Genomic DNA, 25,864 nt, shown 5'->3' with positions numbered 1-25,864 from the left:
CGGTCGGTTATATGTCGCGTGTTCTCGGGTAGGTACACCAAAAAATGTATACATTTAAGCATGTAATGGGCAAAGAAAAAATGAGGTATACCCGAAGGCACTGCAGTAGTACTCAATGTAACTTTACTTCTTAAATGTTAATGTTTTACTGTTTAATAATTTATACGCTTCTTATATATTGTTCAAATTCTTTTATCAAAATACCAGTGACAGCGCAATGCACGATAACATGGAGTGAATACACCATACGCATCCGCCCACGGCCACCCTGGTGTGCGCAGATAGGAGTTGATTCTAAAATAAAATAAACATAAAAAGAGTAATACATTCATCACCCATAAAGCTGATAGCAGACGTGACGTATTATATGTGTACCACATTTCAAGTCAATACGTCAAACGGTTTGCAAGCTACATGTGATTTCAAATCCTGGACAGACCAACGAAAAGCCACGGTAGCAAATTATAGAAGAAGATTTTACTGTTTAATAATTTATATTTATATGAAATGTGCTTCATATTCTCATATGATAATGATGTTAATGTTGTTTATATTGATTTCTATGTTATTGTAAGTGCATCTATGTGTGTATATGTATGTATGTATGTGTGTATATATATATATATATATATATATATATATATATATATATATATATATATATATATATATATATAAAAATATATGTGTATATGTATATATAACGAGCTGTATATACCCGGCATTGCCCGGGGCAGAAGTAACCTAATCGGTCAAACAGTTACATATATACCAAAGTAAACCTAATCGGTTAAACAGCTTCATATATACAGAAGCGAACCTAATCGGACAAACAGCTAATCTATATACATAAGCAAACCTAATTGGTCAAACAGTTACATAAATACAAAAGCAAACCTAATCGATGAAACAGCTTCATATATACAGAAGCGAACCTAATTGGTCAAACAGTTATGCATGTGCAGAATAATTTTACAAAGATTATGCGTGTTAACAATCATTAAAAAGAAAAGATTCAGGAACTCTTCTTCTATATGTGATGAAGCTGGATGAAGCTGACTTGACGAAGACGTAGGTGGCATAGATTGGTTTTTCTAAAACAGAACAAAAAAATGAGTATCTATTATTATTTTAAATTAGAATGAAAATGAGAACCTTGATTACAGATAGATTATCTGTATTAAAATATGTGCATGAATAAACTTTTGGTAACTCTCTAGCAAAAGTTTATTCATACAAATTGGCATGGGATGGCTTTGTGAAAAAGTAAAAATTAGATAAAAATAAATTGAGAATGCATACTTCGATTTGACTGAGATTATCTGTAATGATGAAAAAAAAGTTTAGTATGTTTTTTTTTCCATATGGGAAGGATGTAAAACCTTACATAGGCACCCTTCAGCCCGTACTGAAGGGTACTGTCAGATTGTTACTGACTAAAAAACACCCTTTTTATTCCACAGCTACCCCAAAAACCAGTATTAGGCATTACTTTGGGGTGGCAGTAGTTTAGTTATGAAACAGCTGGGTCCTGAAAAAAATCTGTCTTATTAGTGGCTTCATCACATATAGAAGAACAGTTCCTCAATCTTTTCTTTTTAATGATTGTTAACACGCATAATGTTTGTAAAATCATTCTGCACATTCATAACTGTTTGACCAATTAGGTTCGCTTCTGTATATATGAAGCTGTTTAACCGATTAGGTTTACTTTGGTATATATGTAAGTGTTTGACCGATTAGGTTACTTCTGCCCCGGGCAACGCCAGGTATATACAGCTCGTTCTGTCTATAATCACATCAGCACTCTAGGCAGAACAAAAGATAAATTGTCCAAATTTGGACATCTTGTTTTTAAACTCTAGAATTATTTATAAGTCTGTCCATCCATCCATCCATTTATTGAACCCCGTTATTCCAACTCAGGATGATTGGCAGTCAGAGCTTACACCCGAATGCAGGAGATCATGGGTTCATGTCCCGGGTCCTCTCTGCATGGAGAGCACTTTGAGTAGTGAGAAAAGCTCAATACAAATGTAAAGAATTATTATTAGTAGTAGTATTATTATTGTGTTTAATTAAGTAACAAACTGGGAATAGGGACAATGCACAAACTACACAAGCAGTGGTTGCACTGGGATTTGCACCCATGATGGAGGAGCTTTAAGGCAGCAACATCAACCACGGTTCCACCCAAATTGTTCATCCATCCATTTTCAAACCCACTTACCCTGTGTTGGGCCACAGGGAAGATCAAGACACTATCCCAGCATGCATTGGGTGCAAGGCAGGAATAACCCCTGAGCAGGGCACCATTCATTCACAAGGTAAGCACAATGACACACACACACATTCAGGTTAATTTAGCATCACCAATTCAGCTAACATGCATGCCACTGGACTGTGGGAGGAAACCAGACACAGGGAGAACATACAAACACCATGCAGGGCGTACCAAGGACATGAACCCCGGTCTACTTGTCATTAGGCAGCAGCCACCGTGCTGCCCACCTCATATTTATGTTATATAAATATAACAAACAACTGTATTTCTTTTCCTTTTTCTTTTCCAACAGTATTAAAACTATGACACAGTTTAGGTTTTTGATGTATTTGGACACTTTTGTCATTTATGTAAACAATGAATAAAGTGCCAATAACATTTCATGTAAATTCTAATCAGAATAAAAGCCACACGTGATGCCCGCAGGTGCAAAATCTAAAAAAGTCAATTCACTCTGTTCTTGCCTATATATTTTGAAGCAAGGAGCATAATTCAAAAGCAAATATTCCCATTATATATTTCAGGTAAATTAAAACAATCAGATGAAGAAAAACAAAATATATTCTCTTGCATCAAACATATCAGTATACAGGAAATGGAAGAGCAATACAGAATGATATCAGCACACTTGGGAGGGTAGAGTCATGAAGGCTGTGCTCTATCCAAGCCAACACCAGACAATATTCATCCATGTTTAAACCTGCTTAATCCAGTTCAGACTAAATCCTAATCTGGGAACACTGGGCACAAGACATGAACCACAGGTGTATTCTTTTCCTCCAAGGATGCTGCTGACTGGCATTTTTATTTTTCTGTTCTCAATTTTGAACTGGCCATAGTTCAAAAATTAATTAATTGATAGATATTGTTGGCTTCCATTTATGCTAATCAGTTTCAAACTACTCTGCTGTTATGTCTGTTTATACAAATATATGTCATTACATGCATTCATTACATAATTAGTCATTTATAATGTGGTATTTGTATTTACCTGAGAATTTGTTACAGCACTTTGAGCCTGCACTCAATGAGAAGTACTATACAAAAATAATATAAACTGAACTGAATGAACCAATTCAAAATAGGACACCATTCTAGTGTGAACAGACTTGTGAAAAGAAACTGGGCAGCTGATCAGATGGTCCCACATTCATCGTGGCCAACTTTATTGACTGCTTCCCTGGTATAGCACTTGTGTTTCAAGCAAGTTCTTAAAATGGTTCTTCAGAGCAGGTGGGAGTAAATGGCATCAAGGTGACAGACTCCACTGTCAAAACATTTTATAATTAATGTACAGTCACGGGCATCAGCCTGGATAACAGAACACTGTAGAATGTCCAGGGAGTAGCTGGACTGCTATGTGGCCCATGGCTAGACTTAGACATTTCCTTTGCAAAGAACTGTGTGCTAATTTTATTATACTTTTGGCTTTTTATACCATTTTTCATTTTTATATTATTTGTGATCTTACATGAAAATTCTGCTTAGTTTAGTCTTCATACTATAATTACTATAAAGTTTTACTGTAGTTTTAATTTCACAAAGACATTACTCTTTTATTTTTTTATGCATTGTAACAACTTGGCAGAAAGATTAAGTTTTACATAGTTAGTAAATGGTTGGACTACAAAACAGTCCCTGGAGAAATGGTGCACTCGCTACATGAAAGCACTATTTAATATGTCAAATGAGGTGTCCGACCTGCAAACAGAAATGGACCAATCACAGTCACACAGTGAGCAAGTGGTGGACTCAAGATGCAAAGACAGTAAGTGGAAGTCACAGGGTGTGTCTCTCCCAGAAGAGCCATAAAAAGGAATGTTAGACCTGTGCTGATTTGATCATCTGACCATCAAACATCTTAATGTACAGAATGATGCACATGGCGTGTTCCATAACCAGTATTGCCAGTTCTGTGATTTTCTTGCCCAATTAGGTTATTTTTGATATTTATCTGGAGGAAAAAATGGACTTTCTCAGGCTGAGGTTTAGTGGGCTAATTTTTTAAAAAACTAGGGGGCTTGCTTCGCTTGCCAAACCCCGTGTGGGCATTACACGCTAGTCATTTCCCGGATCTGCTGCTTGTGACGAATTGTGCTTTGCTTGTGGATAAACATGAATATCAACTCTGTCTTTGATATCTCCGTCTTTCGAAACTATTATCGCTGACAATTTGTCACATTTTGGTTTATTATATATTTGAGCGTGATCTTTCGGATTCATATAGAAATCCAAGAAAACTTCTTTGTTCATGTTTTTCAGATAAATTTTGTGTAAAGTGCGATACTTTTGGACATATGGATTTGTATCCATTATTGGCTGTAGAATTTCTAATACGTCCGATCGTTTAACTCTTTCGAGTCTATGTTGCATTGCTTCTCCGTGATCATAAATATAAACCTGACCGAATTGTGGTTTCTTTGAAATTAAACTTGTAGTAGCTTTAATTGTTGTGGGACCACAGATTCTCATTGTGTATGGTCCCGAATCATGTAAATCTACATTTTGAGCATTGAATGATACGAACGTGAACAGATTATTGTAGATTCGGATATTTTGCCTGTAGTGTTTGTGTATTTTACTTTCAGCAAATAACAAATCTTTTATTTCTTACAGATACACCTCTTCATTGGGAAGAAACACTACTTAGACTTAGATGGCAACATGAATTAGACGATCTACAAGTCTCTGACTTAAACTTTAAAGCCGAACAATATCTACATACTTCTGTCATATCACCTATGTCCATATATTCGATCTTTTTTCGCTGTTCTGTTATTTCACTGAGTAATAATTTCCACTTGTTAGCGCTAATGCAATCCTTACTATCAGTTTTTTGAGATTTTCGAATTTGAGTACTTTCATAATCTCTAACCTGCTCTGCATGTGTATCGTGCCAACATTTTTGAACCTCTTTACGACGTTCTACTTTGTCTTCTACTCTTTGTCATTTATTTCTGCTCCTGCTTGGAACGGTTAGATTTTCAGTTCCACTTGGTCCGGGCTGATTATAACTTTCCTTATTTTCTGAATTTGCACTTAGCTTATTATTGTTCTTTTTTGAATTCTTTTCTCTCCAACACTTCTGGGCCTCTTTTTGACACGATGCCCTTTCTTCTTCAGTTAATCATTGACATTTCATCTAGAACTTATAAAATTATTGTCCAGAAAAGGACTACATCAGAGGAAACAAATAGATTGTATGTCTTGTATTAAAATTAGGAAAATGTAGAAATTTATAAGAGCTGAGAGCACAGGAACTGTGTCTGAAAATAGCATTCACACGAACGAGAGGTGAGTGGATTGTGGGCGTGGTTAAATCTCTTGGCACAAAGTCTTGTCTCACGGGACTTGAAATTATCTCTCTGAAAAAGTTTTGTCTCGTTCCAGGATTTTTTTATATAATAGAGAGATAATGCAGTATTTTGGGCAATTTTTCAACCCCCTTCATTTTTACCATGTTTTTCATCCAACTGGTTCCTCTTCCTTTACAATTTGCACTTGTGTATGTTCTTTATTGTTGCAGAATCTCAGAGGGAGACACCCCCCCTCTGTTATGTGATGGTACATACCCAATCTATCACTCCAAAATATTTCATAGGGGACCCCCCAATCCCTTGGGCATTGATGGTACCTAACCCTCTCGCTCTAGCACCACTTCCTGCTTTCTGGTGCTTTCATTTTGTCTAATTCAGGCATTGGGCTATTTTTTTGGGGCAAATATGCTATTTTTAAGTTGCCTTTGGGCTATAAAATTTTAAGGACCCTGGTCATAACACTGGAATGTCTTCAGTGTACAGCAGAGCATGGGCTTTAGTTTACGATCTCAGTGCATTGCTTGGCTGCACTTCAATCTCCAAGTCTTTACTCTTGAAACTGTATCATCTCTTTGAGTTGTCAGAGATAGCATGATTACAGCTACTACTGTTCCTTTCTAGTTTTAATTTTATCATAAATCACAATCCCACTAATCCAATCAATAAAAAAAAACATTCTAAACTGGCTTATTGAAAACACCACTATGGGTGCATCTTGGAGATATGCATTTAAGGCCAGTTGGGGTGCCAACATTGACCACATGTGAGTGAGTTAGTGTGCCTGGCAATTGACTAGTATTCCTGTAAGCTTAGATTGGTTGATTATGATCTTTTTTCATTTTCAGACACTTTAATTAAGGACTAAATTGGCCTGGCATGAGTGACTGCAGATGAGGTGCAGAGTTAGTTATCTGCAAGTTAATTCCTACCTTACACCCAGTACTTCTGGGTTTGGCTTCAGCTGTGCAGTACAGGAACAAATACTGTCAACAAACAGGTGGATGGGTTACCTCACTTTGGTTTTGGCAGACCTGCTGCTTTGAAGGAGTGGATTGAGAAAGATGGGAAACCATCACAACTGGGTGGATCTGAGGCAAGCGCCATTAAACTACATAAAATTAAAATGACAACTACAAATAAGGTCTTTGGAGGACTCCCAGGGATTCTGGACGGTTGCAGTGGCTGTGTGTTTTTATCTCCACCAGTTGATTTGATGTTAACTATTACTGGACTTTATTTCAGTTCATTGGCTTGTGAAGGCTAACAACCCTTAATTGCTACATACACTGTTTTAAATTGCTTCTTGTTTTCTTAATGAACTGCCAATTAGGTAAGTGACATAAATAACAAGGAGTGCAACAGTTAAGATTCTAATTGCACATCTGCATCATAAAGTAAAATAACGGTAAAAAGTATGGGACTAATCTGATCAGGTCCAGAAAACATTTGATTCACGTTGTCCCTTAAATAGGAACATTCACAAAATTAAAAATGCTTGATGTGGCAGAGAGAGAACACAAATGAGCGTTAGAGTTATGGAGCAGTTGTTGGCATATACTTTAGAATTTGGATGAGTAGTCAATGCTGTTCACCAGGACCAGGACTGGAGACCCTTGAAATTAAGTGAGACAGTAACAATAGTCAGTGCAGTGTCCATTTTTCCTCATAATGGCTGTGAATCTCCTGTAGAGTTAGAGCTTAAGACATATGAGACATAGCCAACCATCAGAAAGCTCACCTCAATTTATGCCTGATCGTCTTCCCTGTTATATTATGAGGTTACTATACTACTTGACCATTTCATGTCATTTTCCTTCTGCACATGTCACCCTTCAAACACCAGGGGCCATCTTAACATATAGGCACAATGGGCACTGGCCCAGGGCCTCAAGGATATAGGGGTTCACGATGTTTCTAATGACTATGCATGTTTCTGATTTGCTATCAAAACAGGGGCCCCAGCACACTACTTTTCCTGAAAGGGTTATGATGCTGTTAAGACAGCCCTGCCCAACACTACACCACTTGATGACATACATTTCCTACTGAGTCATGCTGTGATTTTTCGATCCCCACCCTGCTCCCCAGCCTTCCCACCATGCATTACCTCCATGTTGCCACCATCCTTCTTCTTCTTCTTTTCCTTGGCAGCCTCCTTTAGCTCTCGCTGAAGAAACTCTGTAACTGAAGTCTGAGCATTCTGGAGGGCATTGCTAGCCACTCCGAGGTTTTTCTTTGCAAAGCCAGTCTGTGCAAATTAAATGAAGCACTTAGTCAGTCAGACGTCAAACTGGACATTGGACCTAAAGATTAACAGAATTATATTTTCACAACTTGTCCACATGCACATGCCAGTGCAAAGGTAAAAAGAGGCAAGATCTCTACAAACTAAACAAATGCAAAAATATTTTTAAAAAATATTGAATATAACTATCAATTTATAATTCAATAGGGGAATCTCCATTGTGTTATGTTTGTATGTCAGGCTACACTATTTCTGTTTGATTTTTCATAGAACAGGTTCAACACAAACGTGATCTTCTCTTAAAAGAGTTTTGATAAATTATTCCAAATATTAAAAATAAGTTTGCAAACTTAAAATTTGAACAATCTATTACTTGTGCATATTTGGAATAATAAGCCATATTATATGGAAAGTTTCACTTAACTCTCCATCAACTCATTTTCATTTTTTGAGTTTTATTCATTTTAAGGGTCAAATCCAATGAGTACAAAAGACAATTGAATCAAACATAAACTACTTCATAATGGATGGCTGATCATCCATTCATTTTCTAAGTTTACTTAATCCATTACAGGGCGATTGGAAGCTTGGTGCAAAGTAAGCACCGATCCATCACAGGAGACACACGCCCACTTGGTCAAATACTCCTGCTTTGAGAAGTAAGAGACATAGAAAGAACATCAAAGCTCCACACAGGCCCTGCCCAGGTCAGGATTTAAATGAAGGCCTCTGGAGCTGTGAAGCAGGAGCCATTGTTAATTATTTATTGATTGACTTCATTGTTTTGTAGAGCTATGGCAAGACATTTTGAACCTCTGTTGAAATTTGGCATGCAGAGCTGCCCCTTGTTATATGCAGATCATACACTGCATGTACAGCCTGTGTCAGGGGAACCCATTGGGGGTTCACAGACATCTGCAATTCAGTAGCTCCGCTGGATAGCCAATTGGATTGCATGTTTTTGTTGCTTGGTTTACTTGACTTGACTTGACTCAAATAACTCCTCCGACAACCCTAATCTTAACCACAGTGTACCCAGGCATAACGAGTAACATCATTGACATATAAGGCAAAGCAACAAACTCCACAACAGAGTAGAGTGTTCGGTGTCCACAGCTTGATGCTTTTGGGGTTACTACTGTTTCATGAAATCATCAAATTAATGACAGTCAGCTGTTGTGATCATTTTTCATTAAGAAGTAGGGAGATGGCTTCAAGTCAGCACCAGTCAGGAGCACAGAAAAGAAAAAAAAATGAAAGCATGAAGAAACAGTTTATGCTGCACTTGCATGTGTGCTTATAAATCTAAATCTGAGCAACTTCCAGTAAGCTAGTTAACGTTACATCAATTCCCACTACACTAAAGCTAGCGGTTTACTGGAGCAGCATTATGTGTAATAGTTTTGATACCAAGTGTTTAACAGATATTATCTGATGTTACAATACCTAACAATCACATAGCTGTGGATTATTCATTGCCATCATATAGACCTCAGGATCTCTACACATTGTTACAGGCTGCTAATGTTAGTCAACACATGAAGTGCTCGGAGTGTTGATGCATTGTAAATTTCACCAACACACAGGCTGTTGGATGAATTGTGGGAAAGTACCAGGCAAGAAAATTTGACATACTGTACAAAAAGAACAATGAGCTCAGATAAATTTCAACTGTTGATTAATTTTATTGGCAGCCAACATTACAGATTTAGTTAATGCCTTATTGACATCTGCTATCACTGGAAGGACAAAATGAAGTTTAGATAAATTTATAAGTGTAGGTGATACATTCACATGTTCATTTTTTAAATATATAAATATTCTGCTTCATTTTGACCCAGTATTTACTGCATTAAATAAGTTTATTAAGCAGGCACGGTAGTAGTATTAGCAACTTTCATTTTATTATTAGTAGTGACATTTTTATATTATTATTAGTAGTAGATAGTAGTATTAATATTTTATGCTATTATCTTTATTTTTATTATTATTATTAGTAGTAGTGGTAGTTGTAATAAAATTGTTTTTGATGTTACAAGTGTTACTGTTGGCTATATAAAGTAACAGAGTAAGAGCACATTGATACCATGGATTATTATTATTATTATTAAGTAGGCCTTCATTTATAAAGGAAACAAATCAATTGGTATATTATTGTCATTAAATACCACTGGAGTTTAAATCTATGGATTCTCTCCACATTGCAGCAACTATCCCAGTTACCATGATTTTTCAAAACTTCAGCTCATCACAACATACACGATCATCCATGGCACAAAAACGTCCGGTATAAGCAGCTTGGCTCTCATCAGCATGAACTCAGACTTTGCACTGAAGCTGTCCTATGACGTCCTCATAGATGACTTTGCCTTCAGAAAATTTAGACATGTGCTACTCTTATGTGCAACAACGAGACTGAAGAAAACCCAAAAAATTAACTTTCAAGGTTTTTTTAATTTAAAAAAAGTATTTGCATTTCACATTGAAGTTTGTGATGTGTGCTTCTGTGTTTATTTACTGTTAGGTCCATAAGTATTTGGACAGTGATACAATTTTCATAATTTTGGCTCTGTGTGCCACCACAAGGGATTTCAAGTGAAGCAATAAAGATGTCTTGAAGTGTAGACTTGCAGTTTTAATTTAAGGCGTTTAATAAAAGTATTGTATGACATGACATGACGGTTCCCCCCATTTTCAGGGGCTCAAAAGTATTTGGAGAAACTAACATAATCATGAATATAATGATCATTTTCAATATTTGGTTGAAAATCCTTTGCAGCCTGAAGTCTGAACCCATGGCCATCTCCAAGTGCTGGGTTTCCAATCTAGTGATACTTTGCCAGGCCTTTACTTCAAGACATTTTCTTCTCTTCTCCATACACTTCTCTATCCATCATTCTGGTGCATATTCATCTTATCTTCCAAGGCCAGAATTCTGCGATCATCCAGCACAGTTGTCTTCAATGGTTCCTTTTGTTTAAGAATGAACCAAAAGGTTGATTTGACCACGCCTGGTGTTTCTGCTATCTCTCGAATGGGTCTGTTTTGTTTTCTCTGCCTAATGTTGGGCTGTTTTTACTTGCATGGACAGCTCTTTGGACCTCATATTGATAGTTCACAGTGACAGCTTCCACATGCAAATTCTACATTTGGAATCAATTGCAGGCCTTCTACCTGTTTAATACTTAATGAAAAATTGAGGGACCTGCTCACACCTGGCTGTGGAACATCTTGTCAGTAAAATGTCCAAATTTGCTGAGCCTCAGTAAATGGGGAGACCATGTATAAAGGTGTCCGTCATTCCTAAATGGCTCATACAATATTGCTGTTAGCCCTTTGAATTAATGCTTAAAGCCTACACTTCAATTATGTAGATTTCTTCATTTCAAATCTATTGTGGTGGCATACAAAGCCAAAACTTTGAAAATTGTGTCACTATCCAAATACTTATGGATCTAATTGTATATATTTATTGTTCAAATTAAAGCTGTTATCAGAAATTCCTAATGTAATGGATTGAGGGAGTGGCAGTCTGACGGAGGCCAAAAAGATTTCACTTAGGGTCCCAATCTGGCCAGGGGCGGCACTGTTGGTATGGAATAAAAGGGGAATGTGGTCAATGAAAATTTTACATTTCTTATTACACAAAAGATTGGTCAGCCTGTGCTTGTGTTTAAACAGACTGTTGTGGGAGCAGCTGGGTGCAGTACCCAGCCAGGATGCCTGAAAGGACCGGAAGAGGGACTACGTCTCCTTCGGACCATGAGAGGGCAGCCGCCCTGGTTGGTATGGGGACCAGAGCATGGAAGCTCAACCCTATAGGGGCCCGTGGTCACCGCCAGGGAGCATCCAGATGCCTGAAAAGCCCTGGATGTCAGCACTTCCGACACACCAGGAAGTGCTGCAGGAAGCTCATCTGGAGGCACCTGGAGCATGGCCGGGTGGACTTAAAAGGGGCCGCCTCCCTCCATTCATCAGCTGGAGTCGGGTGGAAGTGGACGTAGCTTGGAGGAGAGGAGTGGAGGCAGTGAAGGAGAACATTAGAAGAGGCCTGGACTGAGGGTGCTTGGTGCAGGGGCACTGGGTTATGTGTGCGATACATTTGTAAATAGTTGTGTAAATATGAATAAACGTGTGTGTGGTTTGGAACCTTCAGTGTCTGCCTGTCTGTGTCCGGGCTGCTTTCCACACTGTGCATGTCTTTGCAGAACTCACTGCCTGTTGTAAAATAAATCAAACTAGCCAACTTGCGGCGTAGTATACCCCGCATAATTATTTATTGATGGGTGAACACTTCCTGAAAGACACAGTTGTCCAAATGGGGTGGGTTTGAGGATATGAGTGTGAGTGAATGAAAAGATGGAACTCTGGGGAGAGCAACATACAATTGTCAGTGACTGAAAACTGGGTTTGGCAGATACAGGCATATCTTTTTGAAAGTTTGGCCTTGTGTCTTATTAATTGTCATTGCAAAGGCTAATCTAACAGGAAATTGTCTGCGTGTAAAAGTAAATTGCAAATTTGAATCTGATGGGGTCAGGGAAATCTGGGGAATAAGGACAGTTTGTGAGGTAGCAGCTGCGATACTTTTACACTCCAGTACATTGCGGTGAATGCTGGTAACAGTCAGTCTAGTGCCATTACAGAGACTTCTTGCTGGCATGAGGTTTCTGAGAAGCATGATGACTGAACCAATTTTAATTTTGAGTTTATGCGGAGGCATGCCAGTGGGAGTAAGACTGCTAAGAAATTCTTCTGGGAATGAAGGATGTTCTCGGAAGTAAATGGTGATAGTAGCTGGAAGTATTTGGGACATCGCCACAATTTCTGCCTCGCCACCATAAACTCTGGAAGTATTCATGTAGTCAACGTATTGTTGAGCAGACTGTAAGACTATGCTTCCGTGACTAAGAACAACGGACAGCATGTTGCCGAAGTTATCGCAATGTTGGCAAACAAAGGTTATAGCCATGTTGCGAAGTTCGAGAGCAACAGTTTCGTTGATGACATTTTTCCAGAAATATCCGACTGATAGAAAGAAACAGTTACCTGATGCAAGAATTTGTATAACCTTGAAAGAAGAGTTGTTTCCATGAAATACATGTGAAGCGGTGGCCATGTTAGGAAAATGAACAGTCAACGTGGCTCAGAGGTGCATGTGGACTGTAGCACAGAGCAAAGCGACTCAGGATGTGTTTGGTGAGGAGTTGGGGGCGGGCACATGAGCAGGCAGTGTGCAAGCCTCGAGAGTGACAGTGGACGCGGGAGGAGGGTTAGAGTTGGCAGACGTGGCTCTGTCATGCGTACCCCATGCGCACTGCCTGCTCATGCCTCGAGAGCGAGAGTGGACGGAGGAGAAGGGTTAGAGTTGTCGGGTGGATGTGTTTGGTGAGGAGTTGGGGGCGGGCACATGTGCAGGCAGTGCGCATGCCTCGAGAGCGAGGGTGGACGCGGGAGGAGGGTTAGAGTTGGCGGGCGGGGCTCTGTCGTGCGTTCATGCGTACCCCATGGTCGGAGGACTTGGTCTTTTATATATATAGATGATAAGCTATAAAGAGACCAAACTGAAATCTCCCAATGGAATGAAATCATTGCAATAGTTGATTGAATCTACTGGATAAAATGTGAAAGGAATGAGAATACGTGTCCTATAAATCATAATTCTTTATTTCTTTAGTTGAAAAGATCTAGCAGATCCTTAAGGTAAGTCTGCTCTCAGTGTGTCACACGATAAAAAATAAATATGTCTTTGCTATCAGTGAACACATGCATCTCTTTTCATCTGTTGCAATACTCCAAATACATCAAGGGCACACTTTGGCTTATTCCTTATCTAGGTAGGTGGCTTTTAAACTTAAAATAATGAAATAATACACTCTGTTTATGGAAATCTTCTGACACTACGTGCTAAAATGCCAACAGCCTTGTCAAGGTCTCACATGTCATCTTGTAAACCAAGGTCGCACTATGTGGCAATGAGCCTTTTGTCCTCCTGTGAATGGACAGTCTGGCCCTGATAACTACAGGCTCTCATCCTATGATAATTTCAATTTATGTATTTATTTTCCATTTGAAATTAATAATCTTTACAATGTGCTTTCCTCCCATGTTTGCAAAACTAGCAAGTTCAGCCAATTAACATTTTTAAATGGGTCCTCTCTGAGTGAGTGTGCCCAACTTGGGTTGGTTTGTTTTCCATCCAGTGCTGCCTGGATTCTTGTAACCCTGGACAGGATTAAGCAGGCTTGACAGCGGTTGTATAAATGAATGGATGCTTTTTTCTTTTCACTTAAAAACATACTCTCCTAATAATTTCAGTGTAATGTGGGACTTTTATAAACTGTGCCATATGTATGGTGGATTCAGAAAGCATTCAGACCCTTTTAAATTTTGCACACTTTATAGTAGATTTCAATTTAAATGGATAAATTTTACATTTTTGCTCATCAATTTACACTTAACCCATAATCAGAAAAAAAACATGTTTTCAGAAAGATTTGCAAATTTATGAAAAATCAAAAACTATATAAGTATGTACACCCTTAATTCAGCACTTTGTAGAAATCCCTTTGGCAGCAATTCCAGCTAGGAGTCAACTTGGTAAGTCTCTACAAGCGTTGTACAACTGGGTTTTTGGCAGTGTATATTGTCTATCAATATGATCAACTTAATTTTTGCTTTTTTTCATCAGTTTTGATCTACTGGAATACTTCAAGACTGACTGACTTCTAGCTGAAATGTTTTTCTTTCATTTGTTAAGTGCAGCGATATGTCTTTAAACTTGAGAAACCATGCCACTGCTTTCTTCAAGCTTAGCCATTCTGAAAAGTAGGTGATTAGTTTATTGATGACTTGCTACGCAAAACCTTTTGTAATTATGCATGCTGTGATTGATAGTATAAAGAAAGATAAATTTATAACTTGTAAGTAATACACATTAATAGTTACTATGGTTGGTTGGAAGCATGAGTGCCCTTAATCAAGAAAGGTGAGCACGTTTGAGCTTTTTTGACACACTTTAAAGTAAAAAATATTGCCTCATGTCTTGACTGTACTGGTATTAGTTAGGAGGTGTCCTCACTGTTCCAGGGTCTTTGATTAGACATTTAAAAAATCAAAAGCGAATATAGAGAGAAGTGGATGCCTCTGCCAAACAATAGGAAGAAGGTGGGCCAGAGTTCATCACAAATGGCATGTCTGAGAAATAAAAGTGATACAGAGGTTAGAAGACTTCACCATTGCTCCTTCTCTTTACACAGAAGAGTTTATGTACACAACTCACTATAGCATTGCGTTTTTCAGTTTGACCAAGGCAAAGTTTTCAGTTCTAGTTGTACTTCTAATGGTCCAATAGTTCTGAGTAGCACGTGGGTGGGTTAGTCTTACTGCCTTGCATTTCAAGAGTCCAAGGTTTAAATCCAAGTCATTCCTCTGTCTGTTTGAACTTTGCATGCTTTCCCTATGTCTTTATGTTGTTTTCCCCCTTCATTTTTTCCTGAGTAAGTGTGGGTTCTCTATTTTTCCTGCCCAGAATGTGGGCCTTAAATTAACTGGTGACTCTAAGTTGGCCAAGTATGAGTGAGTATGGTGTGTGCTGGACTGTCACCCCACCCTCCAACTTGTGCCTATTGCTTATAGTTTAGGCTCCAGTTGCGACCTGTTATGATTTAGCTGCAGCTCCATCCCATACCTTTATTTTCTCCCTTTTTGGCTGCTTTTATTTCATGTTTCTTTTAATTCTTAATTAGCTATGTTACCCAGCAATGCCAGGTGAGAAAATGAAAATGAAAAATATAATTACAAATTATATATTCCTAACTTTATTACTATAAAACTTGCTGCAATTACCACACAACTGTTATAAGTATTGGAAAGCTTATTTGTGTACAATATTGGTTTTTCTACTAGTGAAAAGACCCCCAGGTTGCAATAAATAACTCCAGGGACAATATGGCCACACAAGAGATGGCTTGGTGCCAAGATAACAATAGTAAGGCAAATGTTTGATTATAGAAAAAGTTAAATGTAATGGATAGGAATCAACCCGACCACCATCACAACCCGTGTGGCACTGTTCTCTGTCAATAGATCACACTGCAGTATTTCTTGCCACTCATTTTAACCCCATCACCTTGCAAACCTAACTTATGCTAAGTAGTGTTAATCGGCGAAATTCACCACAGCGTTTTTCACAGCAAATATGTGGTGTTTATTGGTGACCTTGAATATTTTCCTGGAAACGTGCTGTAGGCTGGCTTAGGCGGACTTTTTTTCCAAGTGCCCCATTATGCATTACAAGAGCAGCCATGTGTAGCACTTTCATGCATGCTTACTGTACAATTGTTACCGACATGGCCATTGCTGGGACGCAGGCACACAAGGGAGAATAAAAAAAAAAAAAATGTATTGTGCTTGACAGTGTTGCATGATATTTTCCCCCATCTTTTAAATGCACCAAGGATAAACCTCCCTCTTCCACTTGCTGTTATTACAACCTCCCAGATTTCTATCATACATGTGTTTAAAAAAATAAAAAACTTACAGTATTTTCATTTGAGGGGTACATCAGCTAACCATGAGAATATCACCAGTACTGCCAACAGAACTATAACACTGATCCCTGTAGGCTGGCAGCAAAGCAGCACGTGGCCAATTATACATGCAAAATAGCCATGTGACCATCCAAAATGCCAAAACAAGCCTTAAAGGTGCCATCCACTCCTCCTCCCCTCACCAGAAAACATAGGACATACTATGAAATAATAAAATCAAAATATTTATTTCAATTTGCAAGGCATTTTTCTTCTTGATAAAACTACCTGCACAGATAAATCAGAAACAAAACAGACATTCTAGCTACACCCGGAGCTGCATCAAACAATGGAACAAACAAGGCTCATGCTGCCACTTTGTGGCACAGCCTATGTGTCCCAAGAGTGGAACTTTTTTAGCACAATGAGCTATATTTTATTTACCTAATGCTAGTTTGTGGCTGTTTGTTGTATTTTGTTTGTAGTATGCCTTCCAACTACATCTTTTGTTGTTTGAAGCATAGTGGCGCAGGAGTCAGCATTGCTGTCTCACAGCTCAGATCACAAATTTGGCCACCTTAATCAGTCCAGCACAGTTGGTAGACTTTTCCCTAGTCCTCAGGGACACTTAAAAAGCCATTGCACCATCATAAGGCACTCCAAACTTGTTCACTTCCTCCTTCCCCTTTGACCTCAGCGAAGTTTGTGAACATTTCTGTGATTTTGCTGAACTGACAGTGAAGCGGATTCTGTGGGGTTTGCTTATCACTAATGGTGAGAAATACCTGCGTGGCAAATTTCAAGTCTGTGGCTTGAACTACAAAACTGTGTGTAAAGAGCAGACAAACAGAGATTATGTTTAAAAGATATGCAGATTATGTTCCTCTGTTCTGTTGAAGAATCTGGAACTCCATGACTTCTAATTCCTCAGTTGAACAGTCAATTAAGGCAGCCACCAGAGAGATCTAACCAAAGTGTCACCCAAACCACAGCACTTCGCTTAGGCCAGTGGAAAGCAATGTTGGTCCTGGAGGGCCACAATAGCTGCAGGTTTTTAACCCAGCCCAGTTGTTTAATTAGAAACCAAACCTTACAAATAAGAGATCTTATTTAAATTCTTGGCTCATTAGTGTTTTAACTCTGCCATGTCAGGTCATTGTTATATTGTAGATTTTTTTCCTTTTCAAGGATATCATTCAGATGATTTGAAGCCTTAAACAGTTAAGTACAATAATTCCTTCATTTATTCCTCTTCAGTTTCCTTCCAAATATTTTATTAAACCAGATATTTCACAATGAAAACACACAGGTGTAAATGGAGACAAGTGAGGAGGAGAACCCCTGGTTCCTTTGTCATTTATATAGCTAACTAGCAAAATACCCGGGCTTCGCAGCGGCAAAGTACTGCCTTAAAATTTTTATTAAGAAGAAAAGTAAACCTTTTTAAACTGAGGGAAAATATACCAATAATTATTTGTTAAGGATCTTTTTCTATACCACGTTGTCAGTTTGGCCCTCCGGTTGTAATATGACCAAGCTGTGCGCTGAGCTTACTCTTGAGCATGCAACGTATAGTTGGCCATGTGAAAAGCAATCTTGCCTCAAATCAATGCCAACCTTTTGTAAGCAAAGCAGAGGCTTACTGGAAATTGGAGGCGTTTGAATTGAAATGGGAGATCAGAAGGTATAACGGGGATGCAAGGAATAAAAACTCTCTCCTCTGAGCCACTGCCAGTAAAAATAGTTACCTCAATTAGGTTCTTTTGCAGACACGTGACCTGAAGTCTCGTGCCGTTACAAAGTTTCGGTGGCTGTAAGTTTCTCAGTAACATTATTGGTGCCCCAACCTTCAAAATTAGATTATGCTCAGGAGTGCCTGGAGGATTCAGAGTATGGAGAAACTCTACTGGATAGTGCACTGTGTGTTCTGCTTCTACAACTGAATCCACAGACTGATATGTTTTCGGTTGTTAAGGTAGTTCTTGAAGTAAAATGTGGTTAATAGTCGTAGTCATGTCATTTCTTGGTGTAATGATAGCTCTATCCCTCAACCATGACACGTCGTTTTCGTGGAGAATTCGTAGATTGGGGTAAACATTTTGAAGAAGGTTTTGTAAGAGGCATTGGCGGTTGTCCAAAGGTGTAAAATATTTGGCCATTTCGGTACACTTGAAAGCGACAACTGAACAATTCAGCGGCAGCCATCAACTCACATGCAGAACCATAGGTGAAGGGCTTAAGCATTTCACTCTTATAGTGCTCCTGTGTAGTATAATTATTGTTGTTGTATACATTGTTGTTATTGTATACATTCCTCCTCGGGCGGACGTGGAGACAGCGAGTGACATCATCCATTCTGCTGTTGCTAAGTTACAAACGCAGCACCCTGATGCGCTTGTGCTAATCGCTGGAGACTTTAACCATGTGACACTGGACAAAACATTACCTGCCTTCTCCCAGTATGTGGACTGTAACACCCGGAGAAATAAGACTATTGATTTACTATATGCAAACGTTAAAGACGGATACAGCGCCACCCCGCTGCCTGCGCTTGGGAAAGCAGATCATAACCTGGTTCTGCTTCAGTCTCACTACAAACCAAAAGTGAGGGTCCTACCTGCAACCACACGATCATTCAGGAAGTGGACCCCGGAGGCTGAGAATACTCTGAGAGAATGTTTTGGAACTACAGACTGGGATATCCTGCAGGGATTACATAGTGAGAACATTGAGGAAGTTGTTGACTGCATTACTGACTACATCAACTTCTGTATGGACATTGTAGTTCCAGTAAGAACTGTACGCTGCTATGCTAACAACAAGCCATGGATTACAAGTGACATCAAGGGCCTTTTGAACCAGAAGAAAAGAGCTTTTAAAGACGGTGATCAGCATGAGCTCAAGCGCGTGCAGAAGGAACTCCGAGTCCAGCTCAGGGCAGCGAAGGAGCAGTACAGGAGAAAGCTGGAGCAGAAGTTGCAGAATAACAGCATGAAGGAAGCGTGGGATGGGATGAAGATCATCACTGGCTGCAGCTCGAAGCGGGGTACCACCATCGAGAGAGACGTGAAGAGAGCAAACCAAATGAACAACTTCTTTAACAGGTTTGACCACCCTAACCCACTCTCTAACCCCACCTCGGAGTACTGCACCCTCCACACATCCTTCTGCTGATACCAGAATAGGAGAGACATCCCCACCCATAATTACAACAGCGCAGGTGAGCAGAGAGCTGAGGAGACTTTGTGCCAGCAAAGCAGCGGGTCCAGATGGAGTATCGCCACGACTGCTAAAGGTCTGTGCATCGGAGCTGGGGGGTCCTCTACAGCGCATCTTCAACCTGAGCCTGGAACAGGGGAGAGTCCTGAGGCTTTGGAAAACATCTTGCATCACCCCAGTCCCAAAGGTATCACGTCCTAGTGAGCTGAATGACTTTCGGCCTGTTGCTCTGACATCACATTTGATGAAGACCATGGAGAGGCTGCTGCTTCACCACCTTAGGCCACAGGTTCAACACGCCCTTGACCCTCTGCAGTTTGCATATCAGGAGAAGGTGGGAGCGGAGGATGCCATCATCTACATGCTACATCGATCCCTCTCCCACTTAGACAGAGGCAGTGGTACTGTAAGAATTATGTTTCTAGACTTCTCTAGCGCCTTCAACACAATCCAACCTCTGCTCCTTAGGGACAAGCTGACAGAGATGGGAGTAGATTCATACCTAGTGGCATGGATCGTGGACTATCTTAAAGACAGACCTCAGTATGTGCGTCTTGGGAACTGCACGTCTGACATTGTGGTCAGCAACACAGGAGCGCCACAAGGGACTGTACTTTCTCTGGTCCTGTTCAGCCTATATACATTGGACTTCCAATACAACTCGGAGTCCTGCCATGTGCAAAAGTTCGCTGATGACACTGCTATCGTGGGCTGCATCAGGAATGGGCTAGAGGAGGAGAATAACCACCTACAACTGAACACCAGCAAAACCAAGGAGCTGGTGGTGGATTTTAGGAGGCCCAGACCCCTCATGGACCCCATGATCATCAAAGGTGACTGTGTGCAGATGGTGCAGACCTATAAATATCTGGGAGTGCAGCTGGATGATAAATTAGACTGGACTGCCAAAACTGATGCTCTGTGCAAGAAAGGACAGAGCCGACTATACTTCCTTAGAAGGCTGGCATCCTTCAACATCTGCAATAAGATACTGCAGATGTTCTATCAGACAGTTGTGGCGAGCGCCCTCTTCTACGCGGTGGTGTGCTGGGGAGGCAGCATTAAGAGGAAAGACGCCTCACACCCGGACAAACTAGTGAGGAAGGCAGGCTCTATTGTTGGCATGGAGCTGGACAGTTTAACATCTGTGGCAGAGCGAAGGGCACTAAGCAGGCTCCTATCAATTATGGAGAATCCACTGCATCCACTAAACAGTGTCATCTCTAGACAGAAGAGCAGCTTCAGTGACAGACTGCTGTCACTGTCCTGCTCCACTGACAGATTGAGGAGATCGTTCCTCCCCCAAACTATGCGACTCTTCAATTCCACCCGGGGGGGGGGGGGGGGTAAACGTTAACATTTAACATTATACAAAGTTATTGTCTGTTTTTCACCTGCATTATTATCAATCTTTAATTTAATATTATTTATTGTATCAGTATGCTGCTGCTGGAGAATGTGAGTTTCCCATTGGGATTAATAAAGTATCTATCTATCTATCTATCTATCTATCTATCTATCTATCTATCTATCTATCTATCTATCTATCTATCTATCTATCTATCTATCTATCTATCTATCTATCTATCTATCTATCTATCTATCTATCTATCTATCTATCTATCTATCTATCTATCTATCTATCTATCTATCTATCTATCTATACCTTGAACCTGTCCCAGTCATTCAATACATAAGACACAATGTTCTTCCAGATATCAAGAGTGAGCCTGATATAACCTTGCAATATGTAACACAGACAATGGAAAAGGCAGGCACCATCTCCGGGCATGGAAACCACTTGGTAACTTTGATCGATGGTGATCACCTCGATAGACATGTTAATGGGGGTACGGTTGGAACGATAAAGGAAATGGGTACCTGAACAATGTAAACTAAGTCTAAAAAACCTACACAATAACTATAATCATAATAAACGAACAATAAAACAGTGGAGAAGCCGTGGATTAAATAAAAAGGCTGCAGTTATCAGCAGGGAGACGTGAATACTGTGGCGAAGCAAGGAAGGGAATGAAGAGACCGGAGCGACAGACGGCCTTATATAGGCAGGCAGCCAACTACGTGGGAGGCGTGGGGATTGGGAACCCAACGCCGCCTCACACGGTGACCGAGCTACAGGCTATGGACGTATATATGAAGGTAAGTAGGATTCAGTTAGCGTTGGTAACCTGCGTACCAAATTTCTTGAAGATGGGCCCATAAGTAACAAAGACCGTTGGAAAGTTCAATATGGCGGCCGACAGTGGCGTCATACCACCAAAATAAGTATGTACATCGGTTTTGGTTAGAGCAGGGAAGCCGCCTACCAAATTTCGTGAAGATGGGACCATAAATAAGAAAGTTTAACACGGCAGACGTTGTCGACCGTTATGACCGTTACGCGTAGAATTTCGAAATGAAACCTGCTTTACTTTTGTAAGTAAGCTGTAAGGAATGAGCCTGCCAAATTTCAGCCTTCTACCAACACGGGAAGTTGGAGAATTAGTGATGAGTGTGTCAGTGAGGGTTTTGCCTTTTATTAGTATAGATAAGTTGTAATGTGGCTTTTTAACACTAAGATAAGTAATTAAGGGTGGGAAATCTTAATAAGCAAGACAACTAAAATAAAGCATTAAGATATTGCTTGAGCAATAAGAGCTTCATCAGCAATGACTGACTTTTCATTAAGGGACTGGGCTGAACAAAAACCTGCAGCCACCGTGGCCCTCCAGACCTGACAGTGCCCACCCGTCCTTACACATTGAGACAGTTTTCATCTTTGCATCGACCCTTCTCCTAAGTGTATAACTTTATTTTCTTATTTTCTCAACTTGGTTTGGACTTTGAATTGTTCGAATTGTTTTTAGGCATTGTTTATGGTAAATGAGTTAGGATCTGTAAATATATTTCTGAATTCAAGTTTAAATCTTTTTGTACTAGTATTGCTTAGTGTTAGAATTTGGAGTGGATTTCCATCCATCCATCCATCCATCCATTTTCCAACCCTCTGAATCCGAACACAGGGTCATGGGGGTCTGCTGGAGCCAATCCCAGCCAACACAGGGCACAAGGCAGGAACCAATCCTGGACAGGGTGCCAACCCACCGCAGGACACACACAAACACACCCACACACCAAGCACACACTAGGGCCAATTTAGAATCGCCAATCCACCTAACCTGCATGTCTTTGGACTGTGGGAGGAAACTGGAGCGCCCGGAGGAAACCCACGCAGACACGGGGAGAACATGCAAACTCCACGCAGGGAGGACCCGGGAAGCAAACCCAGGTCCCCAGATCTCCCAACTGCGAGGCAGCAGTGCTACCCACTGCGCCACCGTGCCGCCCTGGAGTGGATTTGTTCTTTTAAATATAAGTATTAAGAGTTTTAAGTTTCTGTCCTATTACTTTCTATTTCATATTTTTAGGTTCTTGGTTAATTTTTTTAATTATTCCTGATGAATTTGTTATTTACTTTTCTTTAAAGATCTGTTAATTAGCAGATTATCTTTTAGCTGTTGATTTGGACATGACTGGTGGTGACAGACTCTTTAGGTTCTGGGGTTGTCATAATTCAGGTGAATTGTTCTAAAGTAGGATTCCCAATACTGTGAATTACATGAGAGATAGGATTCCTGGCCCAAGAGTGAGCGCTTTCTTTGTTTTACTTTCAGCAAACGGTAGGCATAGAACCATCGTGTTTTAAGACTGCTCGTTCTCATAGAGGCCATGCCTAAGAATATTTTTCCATTTCTACATTTCTACCCCCACAAATCCACTGCTGTATAATCCTGATTTATACTGGTGGAAATCAGGGACACTTTTAGTTACATGAATAGATAACACAAATAGATTTTCTTTTCTGTCTATATATAAAAGGAAATCCTGGAATGGAAAGCAAATGCAAGGCTAAGATACGTGATAATCTCGAAAGACATTTAAAAGACCCGCAAGACCAAGGAGACTTGCCACGGTGTGTCTCGCGGGGACCGTAAACATGAGACTTGGTGCCAAGAGATTGTCCCAGGGCCGTAGCAAAAAGGACAGCGGCTGTACAGGTTTTAAAAAGATCGAAGGGCAGCGCGTCGGCAGATACCCCAAACGAACGCGAGCAGCGTTATACATCCTGCAAGAAAGATTTCAAACATGCCCAGGGCCAGAAATAAAAGACAAGTATTGCTTTTACAAAGTCATGCGAGACCAGGCAGTGAGCCATCATTTAAAACAAGTCAACAGACCTCTAAGCTAGCAGTTGTTGGATTGCTTTTGGCAGGCAAGCATCATGTGCTCGGAGCTCTTAAAACAACGACATGCGACAGGCAGAAGAGGCAGTTAGCAAGCAGCAAAAAGACAGCAAATGATACAAAGGCATATCCTTAGCGTACCTTCAGCCGCAACACCCTTCACAACACGAGCAGTATTATACGTCTGGGAAGAAAGAGATGTAAACACGTGCTGGGCAGGAAATAAAGAAACAAGTATTGTTTTACAAAAGGTTTTAAAGTAAAAGTGAAAATAATGCATATGTAACAATTCACAAGAAAATAACAATCTCTTTAAATTGTAGATTGCCTGCCTAAGGTAAAGTCATCCCTGATGAATGGGGACGTGGGAATGAGGGGTTCTTTCATCGGATTAGCACTATTTCAGATGTGGAATGGCAAAATGGGGGAGGCAGCTTGATGAATGAGGTCTCCAGGACTTAAAACAAATCCAAATCATATTATGTGATATCATCTAATGTGAAATTCTACTCCGTACTTCTAGAATTTTTATTTTTATATTGTATTGAGGATTTATTCTGCTCTATGTATTGTACTGTACGGCTCAGAGTTAAAAGACAATGAGTAAAATAACAAATTAGAACTTCATAAAGACGTTTACAAACGTTGACGCTAAACACATGCAGAGCAGGTTAGAGACTATGAAACCAGTGAAATTAGAAAGTCTCAAAAAAAAAACAAAAAAAAACGGCGCTATACACGTGGAGAAAGTTAAAGGATATGAAAGTAGGAAAATTAGAAAATATAAAAAAAAGAAAGTAAAGATGGCAGTAGCGCAAACAAACAAACTGCCTCATTTAACTATGCACCAGTCTAACTTTGGTTTTGCACAATAATTACTACACTATTGCACCTTAACACTTAATTCTACTTTATTCACATAATTTTACTTATTTATTATGTTCTACTATACTGTTATCTTTCAATCTATGACTTTTTGGTAATTTAACTGATACTCTTTTAACTTTGCACAGTTTTTGATAAGCAGATCAGGATGCATTTCACTGCGTGTTGTCCTGTATAACTATGCATGTGACAAATAAAGAATCTTGAGAATTTCAAAAACGGAGTTTACCACACATGCATTTATTGGTTACTTTGTTAGTGTATATATATTTATCTGTCTGCTTATTTAAAAATCTACATTTACCCCAGGAGTCAAAAACGTTCTGTCCAGCCCTTGTACAAAAACCTAGACAAAAGCTGGGGTATCACCTTGGTAACCCCATGTACCTTTGGAACTGTGAGAGGAAAATAGCACGACTTTACAGACAGGAGTCCAATGCAGAACTCTACTTAATTTTTTACTTTGTAAAAAAAAATTATTAACTGCTGATGATATAGATCGTTTTGTCTGTGCTGAAATTCCAAACAGAGAAACCTGTCCTGACCTCATTAAAAAGATTCAGCATATTGGGACTCGCAAGATTACAAATATTGTTTTTACAGAAGTACTGAAATAAAAGTGAAACTAATGAAATGGCAACAATTCAAAGAAAAAAAAATCTTAAAAGTGTGTATCCGGAAAACCAAACACGGGGGTTGGCAAGCAAAGTGAGCAGGGGGCGAAGCCCCCTAGTTCTTCTTTAATATTTAGACATCCCTGATAAAGGCCTCCACCTAGTTGCTCCTCAAAAGCTCAGCACAGGTGAGCCAGCTGTCAAGCTCTTCTCTGACACCAGCACAGACCAGCCCTTGTCGTACATTAACAAAAATTGTGTGATGATGCCCACATAACAAAATGATGGACTCTCTATTTGGAGAGAGTAATGATCCTGAATAATGCGATGATTCAACAAACTCTTATGCTTATTGAATACTTGTGTAGCATTTTGTCCATATGCTAAGCTCTGAAATACATCATAAAATGTTATAAGCATGTTCTTTGTTTATTTAACCTTTATGGGATCTTTTTAAAGATAATTTTGTATATTGTGCTATTCGTAGTATTCTTGTTTACAGTTTTTTGCATTTAGCATATTTGA

General features: G+C 39.6%; 1 protein-coding gene across 9 annotated transcripts in view; it reads right to left on the bottom strand.

Moving 5' to 3' along the window:
- Nucleotides 1-25,864, bottom strand: part of plin1 (perilipin 1) — a 145,299-nt gene that overhangs the window by 61,108 nt on the left and 58,327 nt on the right. For 8 of the 9 annotated variants that reach the window (XM_028822506.2, XM_051920234.1, XM_051920237.1 and 5 more), the window contains exon 7: nucleotides 7,709-7,849. The exons of the other annotated variant lie outside the window; for it this stretch is intronic. In XM_028822506.2, the coding sequence (XP_028678339.2) occupies nucleotides 7,709-7,849 (141 nt within the window). The remainder of the gene's footprint in view (nucleotides 1-7,708; nucleotides 7,850-25,864) is intronic. 9 annotated transcript variants of the gene reach the window in all.

This window comes from Erpetoichthys calabaricus, chromosome 17 (assembly GCF_900747795.2).
Source record: "Erpetoichthys calabaricus chromosome 17, fErpCal1.3, whole genome shotgun sequence".
Classification (NCBI taxonomy): domain Eukaryota; kingdom Metazoa; phylum Chordata; class Cladistia; order Polypteriformes; family Polypteridae; genus Erpetoichthys; species Erpetoichthys calabaricus.
This window is presented reverse-complemented; position numbering and strand designations above follow the sequence as displayed.